The sequence below is a fragment of the Brachycentrus maculatus genome, unplaced genomic scaffold (genome assembly GCF_059751285.1).
Source record: "Brachycentrus maculatus isolate JH-2025_06_01 unplaced genomic scaffold, ASM5975128v1 h1tg001210l, whole genome shotgun sequence".
Taxonomy (NCBI): Eukaryota; Metazoa; Arthropoda; class Insecta; order Trichoptera; family Brachycentridae; genus Brachycentrus; species Brachycentrus maculatus.
Window position 1 is genome coordinate 93008 of NW_028281895.1, and position 23301 is coordinate 116308.

Consider the following 23301-nt stretch of genomic DNA (forward strand, 5'->3'; position numbering starts at 1 on the left):
ATTTGTCAACAAATATTATATGTAACCCACTCTGTTAATATTTTCGAAAATATTTTTTTCAGAGAAATAAACTAATGGACTTTTTTCCTGAATATCATTTAATCCATATATTTTGAGTGTTTGAATCAATTATCACTATCTATGTATATATAATTTACAATGCACTGCATCATAAAAATAGCAAAATAAGACATGATAGAATCGGTTACATTCATAAAAAAGTTGTATTAAAATTGTCATATAAATATGGAAACTGAAGTTATTTAATGTTATATAAGGCTTTTTTTAACGATTTTTTTTACCCTTAACGTGAATGTTTGCAATAACATACACTTAATAAATAAAAGCTCATTTCAAATGTTGATATTCATAAAGTAACTGAACCGAGCTTTTAAAATAATTATTTAGAAGCAAAGAGATTTTTTTACGTTTTCCATTTAAAACAGGTTTCAGAAATTGGTCGGTCGACCATTTAACTTTTTTGCTGAAAACCAATTTCAGTTAAATTAAAACAGTTAAGTTTCAACGAAATAAAAATCTCGTTGTAGAGACGCAGTTGTTAACGAACTTAAACTAGAAAGGGACTATAGACTTTACTTAAGACTGATATTGTAGACAGTAGACACATCCTTAATTATTTTTTTTAATTACAATTAACAGATTCACAGTGATTGTGATAGAAATGAAAAAAATATTTAATAAACACAAAATTTGATTATTTTTTTCTAATCATTTATATTTGAAGCCCTAAGTTGTTATTTTACATTTTATAATAAAAATGTAACGTTATTTTAAAATCACCATAAAATTAGTGATTTTAAAACAAAGTTACATTTTAATTATATCATATTTTTTTCTTAGTAACCTTTGATAAAGATTATCATATTATACTTACAATATACTATACAATATACATGCACAATACTTGTTATTACATACTCATAATCTACTTTAACGAAGTTGAGAGGATGATCAAAGAGTATGAACGTATAAATAATCAACAATATTGATCTAAATTATTTTTAAGTCCTTACATTTTGACGTCTCAACACAGATAAATAAGAATAATAAGATTATACATTTGGATAATTTGTATGGCGCCAATTTTGTTAAATACTTCCTCAAAAGCGCTTCAATATCGGAAACGATGAAATCTGGTCACTAGTCAGATAAAACAAACAAACAAAGTTGTTGTTTTATCATGTACAGTGCAGTTTCACCAAGAAACGTCAGAAAAAAACTTAAATTATTACTTATTTGTTGAAATGCTTACTACATTTTAAAAATACATACTCCAATCTCCGTTCATAGTATTTCCATGGAAGATTTTTAAAAAATGTTTCACAACAATTTTCATGATTTTTTTTTAATGGAGCAGGCATATAAATAAAATGTCACTCAATTGTCAACGCTGATAAATTTGTTATGGAATTGAAATTCTTATTTTACCCTATTTTTAATAAAATATTCAGCGTTTTGATTAAAAAAACTTGACAAACTTCAATTACAAATCGTTTTAAAGGTATTAGCTCTTTTAGCTCTTCACTTACAAATAATTAATTTATAAGAATGAGATCAAATAAAAAAAAAATGAATGTGAAGTGAAGTATGGATGTGACTTTGAGAGTATGGAAGTAAAGTATGGAAGTGAAAGATGAATGTAAACTGATTGTAGTAAAAATTTGATCTCTCAGACGAATGTGTGACCAAACCATGTTTGATTGATATTGATTGGTGAAATAAGTAAGATTGAAAGGTTGGGTTGAGCTTTATCAATAAAAATAAGTATTTTGTTTTGAGATGGTTTACATGTGCAACCAAAAATTGAGGAAAAAAATATCAAATAAATGTATCAAAAGAAGACCGAGGAAAACATGGTATGATCAAATATATCAAATACTTGAAAGTGGTCATGTCAGAAATAGGAATAATCGGCGGGTATGTATATATGTATAAGGAGATGCATGAATACAGAAGAAAGGAAGGTTGTTTCCAATTCTCTGTGCCTACTCCTGTGGGAAGCGGCGTGGACCATTCGTTGTAACGCTGTTGCAGTGCAATGTATGGTCTATTAATAATTTTATTCAGATCAAGAAAGGGGAAATACTTTTAACTAATGCAAAGTATGTTAAATTCAACGGAATTCAAGCAGACGTAAGTTATTTTAACGAGTTTTGTGAAATATGTAATTGACCCTGTTACTTACTGATGAACAGCTCAAATATATTTTGTAAAGTTTTAATGGAAATAATACGAGTAGTGCTGAAATACTGAAATCGTAGGTATGTTTGAAATTAAATGTTGAAAATTTGAAATTTGCTGTTGGTGACGGACAGCTATTAGGATTTAGTTTTTAGTAAAAAAATAGTATTAATAGTAGTGTGGTTGTCAATAATGGTAGAATTGGTGAACGTTAAACGTGTGTAAAGTGATCACTTAAACCAGCCTATGACGGTCGTCAGCCCCGCAAATGCCCAGACTTCCATATTCTTCTTCATCTTTGATGAGATGTCAAAAAAATAATACAGTATTAATCATATTCTTAAATCATTTATTATTCTTCTTTGAAAATTTTTATTTGTTATTTCCAAAAATATCAAAATCCTAAATAGGTATATGAGAGATCAATAAAAAATCTGATGAATGTGACTTTTTCCTTCCTTTATTTCGTTTTCGCTAATTTGCATATGTCATAGAATAGAGAATGTTTTACGTGTAAAAAGTGATAACTCAACCAGTCTATGACAAGTCGTAAGCCCTGTTAGTACCCAGACTTCGATATTCATCTTCACCTTTGTTGCTGTGTCAAAATTGTTAAAAATTACTCCTGAGTAAAAAAAAACAGTTTTATATAACTTGCTCTTAGCGTTGTTTCTCATATTCTTAGTCTTGATCGACCAGATTCTTTTGTACCTTTTTATTTATGTTGGTTTTAGATAAAAATAATTGTATTCAATACAAATGAAATTGAAATGGTCAGACAGGCATTACAACTGCTCTTTTTGTAACCCAAGTTTCAATCATGACACTAAATACCTTTCATGTAACCTCCATCATGGAAAACCACCCTTACGAGGGGGTAGGACCTTGACAGCTGTGCTTAGGGTGGACGGGGTTCGCGGATCGTATGACAAGGGTGGCATGTAATTAATTAATTCAAATACAATTCACATCAACATGGTTTTATGAACTAAATTTTCCGATCTATCATAACAGGCGTTTCTCAAATTTTCCACATATTTTCATACAATTAATCAAACGTCAAAGAAGGTTTCCATTAATTTAAAATATCGCAACACAATCCTTATTTTAAAATATTATCAAGCTAGCTTGATTAAGGAAAATAAAGAATAAAGATAGCCCCCGTTTCTTAAACGCTTGATTTCACAATACATACTTCTGCTAAATTAACCCATTGCACCACATATGAAGATGACGTAATTTAATGTTTTTTAGTATTTTAATGTTTGAGAATTTAATAAAACCCGATGATGACAAGGTTCTTGTTGAAACTGGTTGGTTAAAGTGTACTAATAATAATACAAAAAGTGGTTAAAACAAAGTTGTTTAATCTTATAAAGTTTATAAAATGTGCCACAAAGTATCTACGAAAAACATTAAAGAAATGACACTATTTAATTTTGTCACATTTTTTTATGACATTAATGCACCCAAATAGTAAAGAATGTAACCATTTTTTGTTATTCGTAAGCTTGATATACTTATTTAACCGAAATAAACTTATTTATGTCATTTTTATGAATAAAGTTATTGTCATTTAGTTTTAATGTAAAAAAAAACACTTCAAAGACAAACCGGCGAATCGCCGGCTTTGTGAGTCGGTGACAAATTGACCTTGGCTGGCGATTCGCCGATTTTATGTTGCAATGGGTTGAAAACATTAAAAATGCTAAATGACAGCAACTGTTAAGAAACACGCTTTTCGCATGAGCTTTGTGTAGTATGCCGTGATCTGCTAACGCTGCCATTGCTTAAAACACTGTTGTTAAAAAAAAAACTCATTTTTACCTATCACAAGTTTTAGAGTAAAATTCCTTTATTGTGAATATGATTTTTTACAGATAAAAATATGCCCGAATTCAAATAACAAAAAATAGAAAAAGATATATTTAATTAATAAAAAAAAGAATAAAATTTGATAATCATTAGTATGTCGTGTGCCCACTTTTATCGTATCACGAGTCTCCTTGCTGTAATTTCAAGTAAATTGCTCCTTATGTCAGTTTAATGTATCGATATAATAACTTTTTCTAGTAGAAAGTCATCAACTCTTACGTGTCCAAACAAAAGATATTATTTTTTTTAGTATTATTATCGTTAAAATGCAGTTAAAATAACTGAAGTAATGACCAATTTAGTTTTATTAGAAGGTGGGTAATATTATAATGACAAAAAAGGCGATGGCTTTTTCAGAAAATCATTAATTTTACTTACGACTCAGATAATAGTTACGTCATTTATATTACGATAATAAATGCATTGAATCAACGAAAATGATTATGTTGCCTATGTTTTCATCTTATCGATAAAAAAGCAACGAACCAATTCAACGGCGTTTACTCTTTGTTCCTTTAATCCTCCTTTTTCCATGTTTTTCTTACAATATGGAAAAAATATCATGTTTTTTTTTACAAACATCAGTGCTACCACTACCACTCCACTGTGAACTGACAGCTTGCTTTTGTGTTTAAGGCTAGCAAATTTTTATTTACTTATATATCAATCGATTAACTATCACGTTTTTTTTTATATTTTTTAATTCATTTAATTATACCTCAACAAAGGTGAAGAATGATTGAAGAAAACACATGTTTTTATGCCACTTGAGTTTTATTAAAGACTACTAGTTTCGGAAGCTAAACTCCCATTGTCAGGTCTAAATAATAACTAAATTATATATATATATATATATAAATATATTTTTTTCTATAAATAAGGATAGGAGAAAGTTAAGGGGAGGGGGTAAGTCAAGGGGCGGAGTTTGAAAACAAAGGAAAAATGGAAAGCAAAGATGAAGAATTTTGAAACAATATTTTATTTAATAAATTATGGAAGTTTAGCTTCCGAAACTAGTAGTTTTTAATAAAACTAAAGTGGTATAAAAACAAATGTTTTCTTTAATCATTGTAACATGTCTTACCACAAAGTTAATGCGGAAACAATAAATAAAATAAAGGTGATGAATATGTCTATTTGAGGTAGGAATATGGAATTTGGTTATTTCAAGGCTTACAACCTGTTATGAGCTGATTTCAAAGACCACTTTATTAACGATTAAAAACCACACCGACTCAAATTTTGGAAATTATATTGTTGCATTAGCTTTGGCCTGTAAATCCTTAATTTTTCAAATTCTTCATCGTTTTTGGAATATTAATAAAAAATCTCGATTCTAATATTTCTTTAGTAGAACCATTATCCAATTTATGAATTCGGATGCATATAAATATTGTAATTTTTTTTTCACTTATGCTTTGCATATTTACGTAACAGAAAACACAACTTTTTTATTTAATAAATTATCGAAACATTTCGTCCTAGAATTTATTTTCTAGTCATATCTTGTATTATACTTTTAAGGACCAAGTTATGCTTTAAATTTAATTCCACGAGCCGTTTAATATACATAACCAGAATTCTCTTGAAATCCCACATAAAAAGTTCTACGAATGGGGTATTTTTGTTGGATAAATACGATTTAAGCCCCTTAAAATGTGAAGATAATATTTCGTATGGCAGTTTTTATCCTAAAATTATATTAGAATATTTTATGACGTGGATAATAAAATATTTGTACAACACTATGTGAATATTTACACTGTTTTTCAATAGAAGGACTTTAGTCACCATAAATTTATTCACATTATTGAAACCGATTTTTTTTTCAATTGTACCATAAGTCTCGTATGTTTCATACACATACATATATGCGTCATGACAACTAGGACTTATTAATTGAGGACTAGTCAATCTAATCAATGTTAGATATTGTCTATGTTCTTGTTACCTTATCCGCACAAAATGGTGCATAGGGAACTGCATTGTTTTGATGCACTGTTATTTTGATCGTTACATACACTTCGGCAAGGTGATCACTCTTTCGGATAGGATAATATTAAAGAGATTTTAGTGTAAAATTGTACTGTATTTTTGTCTATCTTACTAAAAAAATGCTCGTTTATTCAAAATCATCAACCATTTTTTTTTGACACAACGTACCTACATATGTGCGTGTTTTGAAATACTGTAACAGGTATTTTTACCTGTGACAGTTAAACACGTTTTTTTGAAAAAGCGATTTTTTAATCACAATAGCATTGCCATTTTATAATCGTTATCCCAACACACGGAATACTAAATATTGTAAGAGACAGACAACGTGCTTTTTGATAGCTGCTGTCACTAAGCATTTACAATAATTTACGATTAATTTTTTTTTATGTGTTTTCAATATTTTCACAAGCATTGTGAAATGAAACATATCAAATGTGTGTGTGCTATCTTTTTTCTTTATTTTTCATTAAACTTAATGAGTCAAAGCAATATATATGGCCTATATCCAGCAGTGGAGAACAGAAAGCTAGAGAAAAAGAAAAAGATGAATATAGTTAATTTATTCCTAGATAATGTATTATTTTCAAATCGCAAGGTATATATATTTACAATTTTTCTCAGAAGCAATTTGACCCTTTATATTTTTTGGTCAAACACGAAAATTGAATTTACATACGTAATTCTGCAATAAACCCATCAATCAAATTATACATTATCCTCAACCCTTTAAGTACCTCGGTAAGTTTTTTTTGTTTTCGTTTCATCGGTCGTTTACATAACCCCGGGCACAAGGTTAACCGTCAACCCTTCCTCGAATACGCTAATCTTCTTAGTAAACTACAATATCGAGTAGATCCGACCCCGAAATGTCAACATAAACGCCTCCTTCACGTGTGGTCGACCGCAGGGGGCAAGACACGTGGAATAGGTCTAGGTTATATAGTGCAACCCCACTTAGATGACAGGATTCACGTAAAGAAACTGACCTCCATTCAGTACCGTGTTCATTAAATTACTACTACTACTACTACTACCATCACGCCGTTTCCCCGCAGGGGTAGGCAGAGAGGATGGAACGCCACACTCTTCTGTCCTGACATACACTCCTCGCCTCCTTCACATCCATACATCTAGTCATACATGCCCTCCGATTACGCAGACTTTTGACACCACCAGATTTTAGGTTCTAATTACGTGTGAAATAATAATGTTTTGACTTCGAAGATTTCTGATAAATTCCATTTATCATGTATAAAAATGATTTTTATCAAATAAAATTGCAACTTAATAGTTTTTTCCCATTTTTTTAACAATGATAATTTTTTGTTTATAATTTAATTATTAAATGAAACATGGATTTTTTGAGTCTACTAAGTTGCATTTTATTGTCGACATGAATGTGTTTTTTTTTAAATAAAATACAACTTAGTAGACACAAAAAATCTGTGTTCAATTCAACAATTAAAACATGAATTTGAATGGAGTTCTACAAATTTAACGCCAAAGCAATAAATCCATATTTTATTTTAAACTTCTTCTCCGTCTTATTCCTCATTGCTGAGGGTTGTGACCATTGCAGAATACCTTGCAGAAGAGACCCTTGCCCCTTTGCTTTAAACACTTTGTTATTATTACAAATATTACTTAAATTCACTCAATTTAAATTTATTTTGACAGATTTTTTTTTGGAAATCATTATTTTCAAGCTTGCCTTGTTGTGTATTTAACATAGATCATGGCAAAAACGACAAAACCTGGTCACTGGTCAAATAAAATAATGTAAATATATAGAAAAAACTAAACAGTTATTATTTTATTACATAAAATGCAGTTCCACCAAGAAAAGTCGGTACGATAGTCAGTTATTTTTAAAAGATGTCTTACTGATATTTTGTAAAACTGTTTGTATTTTAAATGCAATTATTACAAATTTAAAACTTTCTGAATGTTTTTGTTTTGGTTTATTTTATTATAATATTAAGTCATGAATTTGGTAATATGAAAAAATCTCAGTTAAGTTGTTTTCTTCAAATAAAATAATTGTATGCCACATCCCACTAAGGTAGATTTCTGTAATAAATAAAATGTCTTTTATTTATAACAGAAAACTACTTAAACGAATCAAATTAAGTAGTTTAATTTTATACAAATATTGATATCTGGAATGTATTTCAAGAGAAGAAAAAATAAAAAAAAATATATTACGTATCTTCTTAAACCCTCACCGACAAATTTGAATTCTACATAAGTTACTTAGTCTCGATGCTATTTTTAAGCAATTGTTACTGCCAACTCCTTCCATTGTTGTTAGTTAATTTCCTCTGGGCAACTCTAATAATACAATCAGCCTAATTGTACCATGAAGACTAATGTTGTCTGTGTCTCCATATAATTGGCACGGTATTTTAATTGCAACGCCCGGCAATGTTGAGAATCACAACACTGACTGATATCTGAAAAGCGCCTGGTTCGCCATTTTCAGCGGTAATTGCCATAAAAATAGTTTCAAACTTTCGAAGCATGGTGAAACATAATTAAGGCAAGTCGTGAAAGAATTGGTAAGTGCTGATCATAATGATACTGCGTTTGTAGGTATTTTTAAAGAACTCATTATGACTGAATTTTTTTTTTTACAATTTTTTTTCATTTTGAGATTTGCTCCATTTTTTAGTTAATTTCATGGTTTTTATTGGTATTTCGACAAAAAAAATAGTATTTTGCGATTTTATACAATTGACGAAAGTTTCTGCTTAAAAATATATAAGAGAAAATATAAAATAAATAAACTGAAATAAAATTACATGCGTAATTTTTGTCCACGAAACTTTGCTACATTCTTGAGTTTATATCAAGATTTTAAATGATATATTAACATTAATGGAAGCCTTTTCAAAATTTCGTACAATTTACAAAGTTTTTAACCATTTTTGACCCCGAAAAAGTAATATAGATTTAACAATTAAATTGAGTCAGTAATTTATCAAATAAATTATAAAACAATTTCAGAAATACGAGAAAAAATAATTAATCAAATAAAAAGGAAAATCACATTAACAAAAAAATTTAACATTACATTAACCCTGCGTTACTGAACTTTCGTAAAAATTACGATGGCATAATGATGATTCCTGGAATTCCTGGAAACAATTTTCATGTCGTTCTTGTGCCCCTTGCTTTTCAGCGCCTTTTCCTATGTCCCTATATTTATTTTTTTCTTAATAACTTGATCTTTTGATCCCAAGGAATGTTACGAAGTTTTTAGTTATCTTTTAAATTCCCGTTTTATTTCTATGCCCTATTTTTTTAAGTAACACCGGCACTCGTAGGATAGTTAATTAATCTAAGGTTAAGAAGCAAATAACAGAATTGTTGTAAAAGTAATTATTATTTACTTAAAAATATTATAAGCAAAACAAATAACTAATGACTCATCTCATATTCTCATATTTTGTTGTTGTTGATATTTTAAAAACGTTCCTGGTTTTGCTGTGATTTCGCAAGTACCTACACGGTACGTGATTGCGTCAGTGTGGTTAGTTTGGCTGTTAGTAGATTGCTTTGAGAATTAATGTCATCAATTTCCATGTTGAATAGACGGTCATTACGGCGCGTGTATTTTGGACATCAATGGCAAATATTTTGGAACCAATTTTCGACCGCAAAGACTTGAATCAGGAAACCAATAATTTAAGCAACCATCCTTCATTGACGCTGAAGAACATTTCCATGTACGGAAATAGTTCATCAACTATCGACATAGTTAAGAAAGTGAGAACTTAAACTGAGCAAAAGATAAAAAAACGTTTTTTTCTTAAGGTGGTATGGACTTGTGGAGCGACTGTATAAGAGAGAATGACTATAGAGAATGACTAGAAAGAATCAATGGACGTATGTCAATATTTTCTAATTCATCTGAGAGAACGCATTAGATTTGATGGTTGGAATTACATATGTTATTCATATATACATTGAAGTAATGACTCGTTAATATATTACATTATATAGATAATTAAAACATATCATAAATCGTTTACTTTGTGTAATACCAATTAAAAAGGATTTAAAATAATTAAGTGGTATTTGGTATTACACAATAAGGAGAGTGTTATATTACCACACCACAAAGTTATATTTTCACACAACAAAATAGGTTTTGTGTATTAAAAGCATTGTAAAATTTGTAGTTTGGTAATATAATACTTTCATTATCTAATATAAAATAAAAAATTAACTTTGTTTTAAAGTCATTATAGTGATTTTAAAACAAAGTTACATTTTAATTATAAAATGGAAAATCACGAAGTTCTTTAAATATAAATAATACTTTCATAATCATTCATCGTTCACTTAAATTAAAGTGGTATTACAGTGGTATTATAAATTAAAGTGAACGATGAATGATAAGGAGAGTATTACAAAATAGGTCCAAACCATCTTAAAATTATTACCTGCAATAATTTATAATTTTTGCTCTACGTAAGAAATATTCTCACATCAAGCAATAAATTGACAGGTTGCTATTACGCGTAGATACTATTAATCTCAATAAATTCTTATATAAAAGCTATGAGTTATCTTTCGCAAAGAGCCATCTCATATATCAAATCGTATTTTGATGGTAATATAAACTGAATACAATGTCGTATTATCACTTTCGTCCTTCGATCCTTTGAGACGTCGATTTCGTCCACCTTTCATAATGAACTGATGGTCCAATTTCACGGCGTCTCCACAAATCCTCGGTCCATTCTGGAGGGACTTACCTGGGTGAGGTCATACCTAACAAAGAGATACTTAAGGGTGACCCTCCGCGTGATGAATAAGCTGCCGAGATGTGGGTTGACACACATTAAAATGGGAAACTATCTCTATTAGAGATATTATACATCGTAATATCCTTAACAGTATTGTTGAAATATTCTAAATATTATATTATTTATTGATTCGGCATTAACTTCGTGGAATGACATGATTATTTTATTAAAATTAAACACTTTCATATACCTACCACTTTAATGAGTTTTATTTTTATTTACGACAAAAAAAAATTACGACTAGTTTCGAAAACGGCAGATGTTTTCATCTTCTGGTACAAATTAATACTAACGAACAAAAATATATTTAGGTGTATATATAGCTTAATAAATATAGGGAGGGGGGTTAAAGAACAAGATTTTTTGTAAAAGGAAACATTGATAATAATAGTGACGTATTTTGAAACAGTATATTATTAATTATTGTTTTATCTGAATTTAAATTGTTTTGTATTTCTAAATAAATCATGACTTGAACTTTATTAGTAACAGAGTGTAATAATTTAATTGTATGAGAGTCAAATGAGTGTTTAGTTTCCATGATATGATTTGCGAATTCCGAAAAATAATTACTTTTTAGTCCACGGCGATGTTCTTTTATTCTAATTCTTAGACTTCTCGCAGTTTGGCCAGTATATTTTTTATCGCAGTTTACTTTTGATTTTGAGTTTCCAAGAATTTGACCCAAGTTATTACTCGTATAATACGCAGGTTGGAAATGAGAGGGTAATAGTTTACCACTCATTAAAGTGGTATATTCAAGTGTTTAATTTTAATAAAATATTCTAAACATTAAGTTTTTGTTATTCGGAAAAAATATAACACGTGAAATTGATGTTCAAAAAACGTATAATTTTATCCAACAAACACTTATGTATTTTATTAATTTATTTATTATTATTTCATCATACATATAATATACGTACCTAGTGTTTTATGTGTATGATAAAAATTCATATTCGTTAGAATGTTGACAGTCACAAAATTTGTACTTCAGACATTATTTACCAACGTAATGTTTTTTTTTTATCTACTCTTAAACGCATGCAAAAGCTTAAAATGCCTTTTTATTAATTTTGTTTTATTTTAACAAACAAATAATTTTATATCACAAATTGCACTTCCATCATCCATTTATGAATACCTTTTTTATATTTCATTTATATTTTTGATGACTTTTAAATAATGAAAGTAGGTTATACAACTTTATTGTATAATAAGCAAAGTTATTTATTTCAAATTTAAAATGTAAAGCAACGGAAAACATTAAACTTCTTGCGTAATTATTAAAAAAAAACATAGGATAGTATCTGCAAAAGAAACACTTAATCTAAGGCTTAAGTTTTTAAGAAATATTTAGTAAAATGCGTTTTAAAAAAAAATGAGAGTCTGGTTTCCTCGCGGTGCGGTTAGAAATATGAACAGGATCTACAGCCCCACTCAAATTTCAAATGTTTAACAAGCGTTGCAAAACACGCCAGTAAGAATAATACTTTTAAAGAGAAAACAACCAATGAGCAGGAACCCAATAGAACTGAAATAAAATTACATTCAACAATAATGTTCTTATAAACGTACATTTTTTTGGAAATCATCTGATGCCCAAATATTTCACGAGTAATGTTTGATTTAAAAAATGTTGTTCATTAATATCAAACCGGATATTGGAAAAAATAAGATAAAAATTTATGAAAAATGCTGTTTGCCTAATTTTTTAATCAACAATGGTAAAATGTTTAAAATGATGGAAAAAAACGTGCATTTTAAAAGAATATATAAAAAAATTCGATTTTATTTTATTTAATTATTTTTTTTTATTAATAATATAAGAGTAGAGTGAAAATACACGTGAAGTACAAAGTGAAGGTACACGTGGAAGGCCCCCGGAGACACGAGGAGATATCAAATTGATTACATTCTAGTAAAGAAAAAATATAGAAATCAAATACGATCTAGTCACTCATACCCTGGAAATCAAATAGATAGTGATCACACTCTAGTCAAAGCGGTATGCAATATTAGATTTAAGAAAATAATCATGGCCAAGAAAAAGCACTGGTGTTTGGAAAAATTAAAAGATATAAAATTAGTAAAAGACTTCCAATCAACTCTAGTAAAGATTAATAATGAGACAGAACCAACTTCTTGGGAGACAATGAAAAAAAACATCAATGCAGCATGTGACGAAAGTATTGGGAAAAACGTCCTAGAACCCAGGAAACCATGGATGAATCAACAAATACTAGAATTAATCAAGGAGAGAAACAAACTAAGGAGTAAAGATTATGTCAAATACAAACGGATCAAAAATCAAATTACAGACCAATGTCGCAATGCAAAAAATGAATGGTTACGTGAAAACTGTAAAGAAATCGAAAGCCTATTACACAAAAATAATATCGATAAAGCATATAACAGAGTTAAAAGCCTAGAATATACACCTAAAACAAAGAGCAATATTGTTAAAGACAAAAACGGAAACCTATTATTTGAAAATGAAAAGGTAGCTGAGCGATGGAAGGAATATCTAGAAGATCTGTACTGTGGAAATGATATCGAAGACGAAAGGATTTATTTGGAACCAGAAGAAGAAGTAGATCCCGATTGCAAAGGACCACCCTTGACAAGGGCTGAATTCGATTTTGCAGTGAAGGCCTTAACGGATAGAAAAGCAACTGGGATAGATGATATACCTGCTGAGGTTTTAAAGAATGTAGACGAACGGACGAAGACAGCACTATATAACATCATAAGTGAGTGCTACGAAAAGGGAAAATTGCCCAACGACTTCGTAAAGAGTAAGTCTATAACAATACCTAAAAAGGGAAATGCAGCAGACTGCAACAACTATAGAACCATAACACTTCTATCCCACGCATCCAAAGTGCTCCTGAACACTATAAAGGGCAGGTTGAAAAAGAAAGTGGAGGAACAGCTTGGAGAGGATCAGTTTGGTTTTAGAAGTGGAGTGGGAACACGAGAGGCAATTTTGGCACTGAGACAGATACTGGAAAGACGACTGGATGTGAATCTTATAACATACACGACCTTTATAGACTTAGAGAAGGCTTTTGATAGAGTGGATTGGTACCTCTTGTTTAAAGTCATGAAGAAAAGAGGAATTGATTGGAAGGACAGAAGAATCATCCTCAAATTGTACAAGGACCAATCCACTCTCATAGATATTAATGGTTCCTCAAAAGAAGCCAAGATAAGAAAAGGTGTGAGACAGGGTTGTCCGCTGTCACCCTATCTATTCAATTTGTTCATAGAGGAGGCCATTGAAGAGTTGAAGGAAAAAACAAATGGAGTAAAAATAAACGGTCAACAAATACATTGTATAAGATTCGCTGATGACATCGCCCTGATAGCAGAGGACGAGAGTGACATGAACCACATGTTAAACACTCTCTCTAATGCTCTGGATAAGTTCCATTTGAAAATTAATGCCGCCAAAACAAAATCAATGATCGTTGAAAAAGAACAATCTGACCTCCATCCAACAATACTTCTCGGAAATAGAGTAATTCAACAGTTGGATCAATTCTGTTATCTGGGTAGCACGCTAACATATAACAATAAATGTACCCTAGACATAAAAAAGAGGATAACGCTAGCCAAGCAAACTTTTATGAAAAAGTACAGCCTCCTATCAAACAAACATTTAAAAATTGAAGTAAGAAAAGGATTCATAAAGGCTTTTGTTTGGAGTGTTTTGTTGTATGGGTGTGAAACCTGGACCATCCAAAAGTACGAAAAAGACCGGCTTGAAGCATTTGAGATGTGGGTTTGGAGGAAGATGACCAAGACATCATGGGTTGTAAGGAAGTCCAACGAAAAGGTGTTGCAGGACGTAAAAGAAAGAAGAGAGCTTTTAAATCATATTTTGAAGAGGAAGGCCAAGCTAATAGGGCACTCAATTAGAAATAGCACCTTTCTTAGCAACATCTTCGAAGGAAGAATCTTGGGAAAACGAACAAGAGGCCGCCCAAGAACTTCATACTTCCAGGATTTGAAGCGGCTCATGGACGTCTCCTCCTATTCGCAGCTCAAGAGGATGGCGACTGACAGAGACAAGTGGCTGACACTACAAGGCGCTGCCTTTAGAAGATGATGATGAGAGTGAAAATGCGGATGCGAATAATGAAAAATGGATTCTTATTTTTTATTAGATAAAAATATTAAATTTTAAGTACAAGTTAAAATATATAAATGTTATTTGAACAGACCTAATCAATTATAGGGTACTGCATCATATTAACGCAGTGTTATCTTGATCGTTAACACATGAAGGAAAGGCGATCAGCCCTCCTACAGGTACCAATCAAAGGTTATATTGAATAAATATAACAGTAAAAAATCATTTGTATTTATTCGACCCCATCCTGGGAATCGAACCCGAGACCTCCAGTACGGTAGCCAAGCGTGCTGACCAAACAAAACGGAGGCAAAAATTCAGTTTTTAGAAGTATACAATTCCTGAAAATCGAACGATTATTTACACAATCACTTTTTAGTGTGTCCAAATCTTTTACTCTCAAATATTAGTTCATCTACTAAAGAATTGTTTTTATTGATATCTTTACATAGACAGAAAAAAATATATATATATATATCTGAGTATACACAGGGCTTAGCGACCTGTTGTTAGCTGGTTAAAATGACCACTTTCTACTTGTGTATTTTTTCTTGGATTCACTCACAATATATTTATTTCGATTTCGATAAGCTCAAAAATATACACGAAATAAAAATCTTGATCTTAGGGAGCTACTCGTAAAATTAAAGATAAATTTAATCCCTTTTCTGTAGTTTAATCGAACGGGAAGTGGGCGGAACGGGGGAAGAAGGGGAACGGAATGGCAGGCATAAAGGATAAACCTGGTTTACTTGAGATTAACCTTCCACTGTGGACTATGGTTTTATCGGATTCAAAGTTTGCTCTATTGATTAAGCTGTTTCAATACCTCTTTAAATAACCATATCGTTTGGACTAGGTGAATTAAGAGCAACTGAACGGCATTATATCTTTTCATCATCTCAGCTATAATTATGGATGTGATAAACTATAATAAGGGAGAGACCTTTTCGTCTTTAAAAGAAATTTTAAAAAAAGAAACATTTGTAACAAAATTATATAAAATATAGCAATATTTATCTTCTTCTTCTTCTGTCCTGTGAAATACCAGCTATATCTCCATCGTTTAGGTGGTCAATATTTATTAATTAATTAATTTTTTAATTTTCATTTTCATTTTAATTTCACTTTTTTAACACCGTATCGACACACGTGTCACAATACATTTTAAGGAATTGTGGTATTTACCTAGTAAAACTTTTGAAATAACCATTTCGATAGTTCACAAAATATTAGTAATCTCAATGTGAAAAAATCTCAATTGCAAAATCAAATTCCCAAAGATAGCGGTAAATCTACTTTCGAGATCAATTTTTCTTTAAGTGGGTGATAATTCTTCTCAAAGTAAGCTTTAGGAGTCTTGTTAAAGGCACCAAATACCCGAAAAGAGACGTAGAAGTGCTGAGAGGAAAGTAATATACTATTTTTATTTCTCTCATTCTATTATGCATATCTAGAAATATACTGGTGTCTTTCGATTAGGGAAATAAAAAAGTTTCAGACTTCTTGTTATGATTAGATTTTTTTTTTAAATCATAATGAAAAAGAGTGAATATACAATTTAAAACAACATTTTGAGTGTGTTCAAATACTTGTTCACAAAATCTGGATTATCTCCAATTACAGGAGATATTTTCACATTTTAGTTTCATATGTTAAACCAAGAATTTGAGTGGTGTGGTTATCAATAATGAGTAGAATTGGTTAATGTTACACGTGTGTAAAGCGATCACCTAAACCAGCCTATGACGGTTGTCAGCCCCGTAAATGTCCTGACTTCCATATTCTTTTTCATCTTTGATGATACGTCAAAAAATAATACAATTTAAAACATTTTCCAAGTATTTTACTTTGGAAAACTTGAATATTATTTGAACATTTATACATATTTTTATGTATGCAGTAAGAATTTAACAACTTATATGTTTTTTTTGTAAACCATGATTTAACACTGAAAGTCTTTAAAATTTATGAGAAGGTTGTATTTGCTCACTTTTATAACTACATAAATAACTGACGGATATATGTAGTAGTTCTATTTTGATTAAATTAAACACTTGAATAATCCACTGAATTGAGTTTTATTTTTATTTACGACTAGTTTCAAAAACAACAATTGTTTTCATCTTCTGGTACAAATAGAAAGAAGCGGTATTTATGAAATTTCTAAGAAATAAAAAATATATTGGCCAAACTGCGAGAAGTCTAAGAATTAGATTTAGAGAACATCGTCGTGGTCTAACAAGTAACTATTTTTCGGAATTTGCAAATCATATCATGGAAACTAACCACTCATTTGACTCTCATACACTTAAATTATTACACTCTGTTACAAATAAAGGTCAAGTCATGAATAATTTAGAAAATTTAGAAATACATAAAAATTTAAATTCAGATAAAACAATAATTAATAATATACTGTTTTAAAAATAAGTCACCATTATTATCAATGTTTACTTTTACAAAAAAATGTTGTTTCTTAACACCTAAATATATTTTTATTCGTTAGTTTTAATTTGTACCAAAAGATGAAAACAATTGTCGTTTTCGAAAATAGTCGTAAATAAAAATAAAACTCAATTCAGTGGATTATTCAAGTGTTTAATTTAATTAAAATAATCATGTCATTCCACAAAGTTAATGCCGAATCAATAAATAATATAGTAGTTCTAAATGAGCAGATTTCTACTTTAACGAGTAGCCATCCCAAGTCACGAAACCACCCTCAGTTTCAAATTTTCAAAAATGAACGTCTTAGAAGAACCACGACTTCAAAGCTCATCGCTACATAAGCTGTTTCTTCAAGTTTCAATTTGTATAGCCTACCAACCAAATTATAAGGCATCTCGAGAAAACGCTGACGTCAGATCTAATATTATAATGTAAACATTAATCATGGTCTTATATGTACGTATAAGTCTAGATTCAGCAGAATTTTTATCGATTACAAACCAGTGAAGGGGATAAAATTTCACCTGAAAAATAAATTGGATATGCGTAGTATGTGCTCCTGACTGTACTTACGGTTATAATTTGGAAAAATTACTCACTTGAGCGGTTTTTTTTTTCACCATACAAAAAATGGTAATTTTAATGAATTTTGTTTTTTTTTTTGAAAAACAGAGAAAAAAGGCTGAGATAAGTATAATCGATAAAATTAAGAAAGGTGTGTTGAGATGGTTTGGACATGTGGAACGTATGAGTGAGGAGCTTGTTATGAAATGTATGTAAATATTCTCCAAAAACGAGTATATCCTTAAAAATGGTAGATAAAAATGTAGGTTTATTTATTTATTCAAATCATTGAAAAATATTGGTCGCAAAAAATTTTAAACCAAACAATTTTGTCTCGGTCGACAAAAAAAAATAATAAAAAAAAATATTATTTTCTATGAATAAGAAATTCAATGATCAAATCGTTATTTATAACAAATCGTGCCTAAATGATGAAGACATAGCCTTATAAATAATGCATGACATAAATAAATTATGATTTCAAGTAAGCTTACTCTCGCATCTTTAATAAGCTTATACACGTGTTGAACAGACTCTTGTAAGGGAAAATAATACAGAACGTGACGTCATATCCAATAAAGCTTCGTTTACAAAGCCTTAGAAATTCAGAGAAAACTAGCTTTTAGGTACTGAACATTATCCCACTCAGACCTGGAGCGAATAAATATTATAGTCCTTATTGTATGTACTTACATATAAGTATATTACAAAATAATAATTTTGTCAGAACGGTAAAAGTAGAATTCAGTCATATCGAAGTTAAAACATAATATTTTCACACTGTTGGAAACCTTGAAGAATAAGTTATTTCTGACGATCATCTTATTTTGTACCGCCATTATTATTTTTTTGTATTGTATCCTTTTATTTGTTTATTTTTTAGCATTTGAATATCTTTTATATTAAATCGTTTGTTTGTTTCTTTTATATGGTATGCTTGTTGTTTTTGTCTGACTTTGAACGCTAATGTACCTTAGCGAGACAATGAAATTAAAATATACATTTAATCATAACATTTCGGGTTCAAATTCATGTTAAAAAATATGGAGTTTTTCATTTAGGAGTTATTTTATATTTGATATAATGATGCATAGATTTCAACATTGATGAAGAAAAATGTGAAATTTTAATTTTACTTATGTATTGTCCTTTATTTATACTGAGATATCAAATTTAAAAAAAATATGTATTGTTGGCGAACCAAGTTGGTGCACAATAACAGTACAAGAAATATTTTTATCATTCCTTTTCTTGCATTTCAGCCTTTTTTACAATTAATAAGTATTATTTTACACTGATTTAAAATAACATTTCCGATTTTAAACTGAACGAAAATGTTTTGTTTCGTATAAAAATCATTGGTATCGTCGAATATTTTTCCTCTCCTTATTTTCCATGCTTTATGTCAATTTTCAATCATAAATTTATATTATTCCGCTCAATTTGATTACCCGATAAAGAGTTAAACACTTTTTCATTGTATTTGATATTTTCGTAGAGTGGGCATTACAAGAATATATTTTTATAACGTCGTAAAATCTATTAAACCTTTTTAAAGGTTTTTCTTTTAAAAATATTTTATTTTTATTGAAATTGATATTTCATAGAATCCAATAACAATATATATCAAGTGAAATTATTAAATTATTGGTATCTCATTGAGATGAATCAATTTATAAGAATTTTTTTCAAGACATTATAAGGTCTAAAAATCTCTCTTCGGATGGGTTAAGTGATCACTGTGTGAACTTGTGAATCGTTTAAAATACGTATGCAAAGTGTTGTTAGTTAATATATTTATAATAATAAAAATATACCAAATATTGAAAATATATATGTATCTATTAGAATACTGACATGAAAAACATATCACACACTTAAAACAATTAAAAATAAATACTTCTTGAATTTATTTTGCAATTGGCGGAAATCGAACCGGCGACGCCAGTTTCTAATTCGAGCGTCTACGCAACTACGCCAACATTTTAAATCGAATCTGTTATCTCAATCATTTCAAAACATTTTGGAGGTGGGTAAAATATAGCCCATAACAGCATTGGCAAAAAAACTTCGGTTCTTACATTGGCCTTCTCTCTGAAACTTTTATGAAAATGATTTGAAAAATTATTGCCGAGAATTTCCTAGGGTCCACATAATAAATGCATAAAATATGGTGACCCAAAGGGTGTTACAAATTGTTGGAATATTTCATACAAAAGCAGAATACTCGCATGGAAACTGGAAGGTAACTGCTTAACTTATAAGCTACGGATTCCTGAAAGTGGACCAATAGTTGGTGCTGAGCTCTCACGAGATATTAATCTACAGAAAGTTCGACAGAGTGCTTTATGGAACTCTCAGAACGCAACATATTACGTGGGTACTAGCTACAAGAAGATTGCAAACTAACTTAAGCAATCAAATGGGATAAAATGTTTCAAGCAAATAAAATTTTAAAGTGACAAAATGTATATTCAAATAAATGCTATATTTACAATTAAATATATAAAGCCTTTTTTTAATGCTAAAACATACTCAAAAGTTATAATAATAAAACTTGCTTAATAAAAGTTTTCCCTCTTCCAACAAGGATGGTGGTAGTGAACCTGCATGAACTGTGATCACGATTTTGATCAAAATATCTAGGGGTTCCAAAAATTAAGTGATGTGGTTGTCAATCATGGGTAGAATTGGTGAATGTTACACGTGTGTAAACTGATTACTTAACCAAGCCTGAAAAAAATCAGACTGCCATATTTTTGGTTATCTGTGTTGAGACGTCAAAAATTATTATTTTAAAGTGGTAAGAAATGGTATCTATTTAAAGTATTTATTTTAAATCAAACACAGATTTTTTTAGTCTACTAAGTTTGATTTAAAATAAATCTGTGTTTGATTTAAAATAAATACATAAATTAAAATGGAGTTCTACAAATTAAACGCCAAGTCAATAAATAAAGAAATGGTATCATTAAATTGGGAATTTTTTTTATATGATTTCTAGGCAATGAAACTATTTAAAAGTCATTGATAATATAATCTCATGATATCAGCAACTGTACTGGTAACGTTTACCTGAAAGTATGAATTGTGTCAACACATGTGTAGATTAATACATAATATGACTCCAGAGAATCCAAAAAAGATGTTTAATTGAGACGATTTAGTTAAAAGACGTCTTTGTAATACTCAAAAAAGTAATAGTGCTGATGATATTACAATAGAATTGTTTACCAATCAGAGTGAAACCTTGATATATTCTTGCGAATGAAAATTTGAGTTTATTTTCTTCTCACATTGCCATAATTTGTAACTATAAACAAACGTTATTTTATTTGAGTAGTTTTATATGTTTTCCACCAATGCCAGAAAGAAATACTAAAATCAGTCAGTATTTGAAAAAAAAACTGATTTTGTACACACCTAAAAAAAGGGACCATTTTTGCAAAAGTCTTCAACAATTTCATCATACATATATAAAAAATAAAATCTCAGCATTAAAATGATCAATCTATTGTCCTGTATAATTAAACTATAAACATGCTTCACATAAGTTATACAACAAAGTAACTTCGCATAAATTACCAACTAGGTTATATTTTACGGCTCTGACGATGTTTCGTGGCGGTTTTCGTCAAATTGCCGTTTACGACTTTCCACCTCCAAAGCTCGAAATAACAAAAGTGCTTCGAACACAATATAATTCACGGGATAAGAGCAGATAGGTACCTGCCCACGAAACATTGTACCCTTCAGAACAAAGGCCGCGACACTGAACATAAAATCCATTCCCAACTCTTTTAACTTGCGGAATCGTAAGTTTCTAGAGGAGATAGTGGGTAGTAATATGGAGGAATCCGCTCGTATTACATTACGAGAACTGTATTATGATCTCCCTCTAGCGTGAGGAGTTAGCCCCCGCCCAGGCCGTATGTAGTGAGTGCGAATGTTACTGACAACTTAACGTTCACTTATTGTAAATGCTAATGAAACCACTTAATTGCATGCCCCGTTCTGTAATTTCGCCCGACTGTGGGACTCTGCTTTCTGGCAGACAAATGACATCCAAGTTTGGTAGTATTTCACGCTTCTGCGAAGTAACGCGCCTTAATAATAAGTTAAAGAGGAATGTCGTCTCTGAAATAGTTTCATGATGAAAACAGATGTAGATACAAGTGATGAAATATTATATCCGTGGTAGTGATGCATGAACTTGGCAAAATATGGGTGAAAAAGACTAAACGTGCGTCAAAACTATATATCGCTCACTCCTTTCAAGAATGTCATAAATCAAAAATCGTTAATTTTCAGATGTGCATGTTTTCGGAATGTCTAGAAAATGTACTATATCCCAGGAAACGCGGCATATTTTTAACTTAATATTTACCCGCTACAGGGGTACAATAAAGTGTTGTTTTTGCATTTTTGAAGAAAAGGTATTGTTTAATTATTTTTTTAAATGTCCTAAATATTTTTCAAATGGAGAAAATACCTTCAGGTTTTACCTAAGAATATATGTTGCATGGTAAAAAGTTCAAAAAAGGCTTGATATTTATTTTTAATACATTGTACTATATTTTTAAACTTTATAAAAGTTCTGATAAAAAATCAAGTTTTTTGATTTATGACGTTTTTGAAAGGAGTGAGCCGTATGACAGATGCTAGAATAGTGATATATTGAAAGAATGCAAGGCATTATCGATAAAATTAAGAAAGGTGTGTTGAGATGGTTTGGGCATGGATATCGAATAAGTGAAGATAGAATAGTTAAAAAAAATTCATGAGGTGAATGTGGTTGATAATAGAAATATAGAAAGACCGAGAAAACCTTGGCATTTTCAAGTATTTGAAGTTCAGGAGTCGAAAAAATCGGTGGGTAGGTAAGAGAAGATACATGAATGTGGAAGAGGCGAATGCAGATTGGTATGTCATTCCATTATCTCTGACAATTTTTGCGAACCAGAAACAAATTAGTGATATTGGTCAAAACGTCTGAGTTTTTGTTTTTTTTTTATCTTTTGTGTTTTTTTACTAAATTTTGTACTAATATCACTGTAATTCCTTAATCTTCCACAATCTTTTCTGATAAGATTATTCACATAACATATCTTGCTATGAAAAAATTTTTTTTTTCCATTTTTATTTGTGAGTAGGAAAATTACTTTCATTTTGTTTGACAATTTAGCATATTTTTCGTACGGAAATCATTTCCTTTAAGAGACGGAACGAAATAATTACGAGGTAATGTCGTAAAACGAC

At 30.0% G+C, this 23301-nt stretch overlaps 1 protein-coding gene across 1 annotated transcript in view; it reads left to right on the plus strand.

Moving 5' to 3' along the window:
• Positions 1–23301, plus strand: part of LOC148299286 (uncharacterized) — a 79499-nt gene that overhangs the window by 42256 nt on the left and 13942 nt on the right. The window contains exon 2 of the mRNA XM_088276233.1: positions 13393–14110. Coding sequence (XP_088132359.1) covers positions 13393–14110 — 718 coding nt within the window. The remainder of the gene's footprint in view (positions 1–13392; positions 14111–23301) is intronic.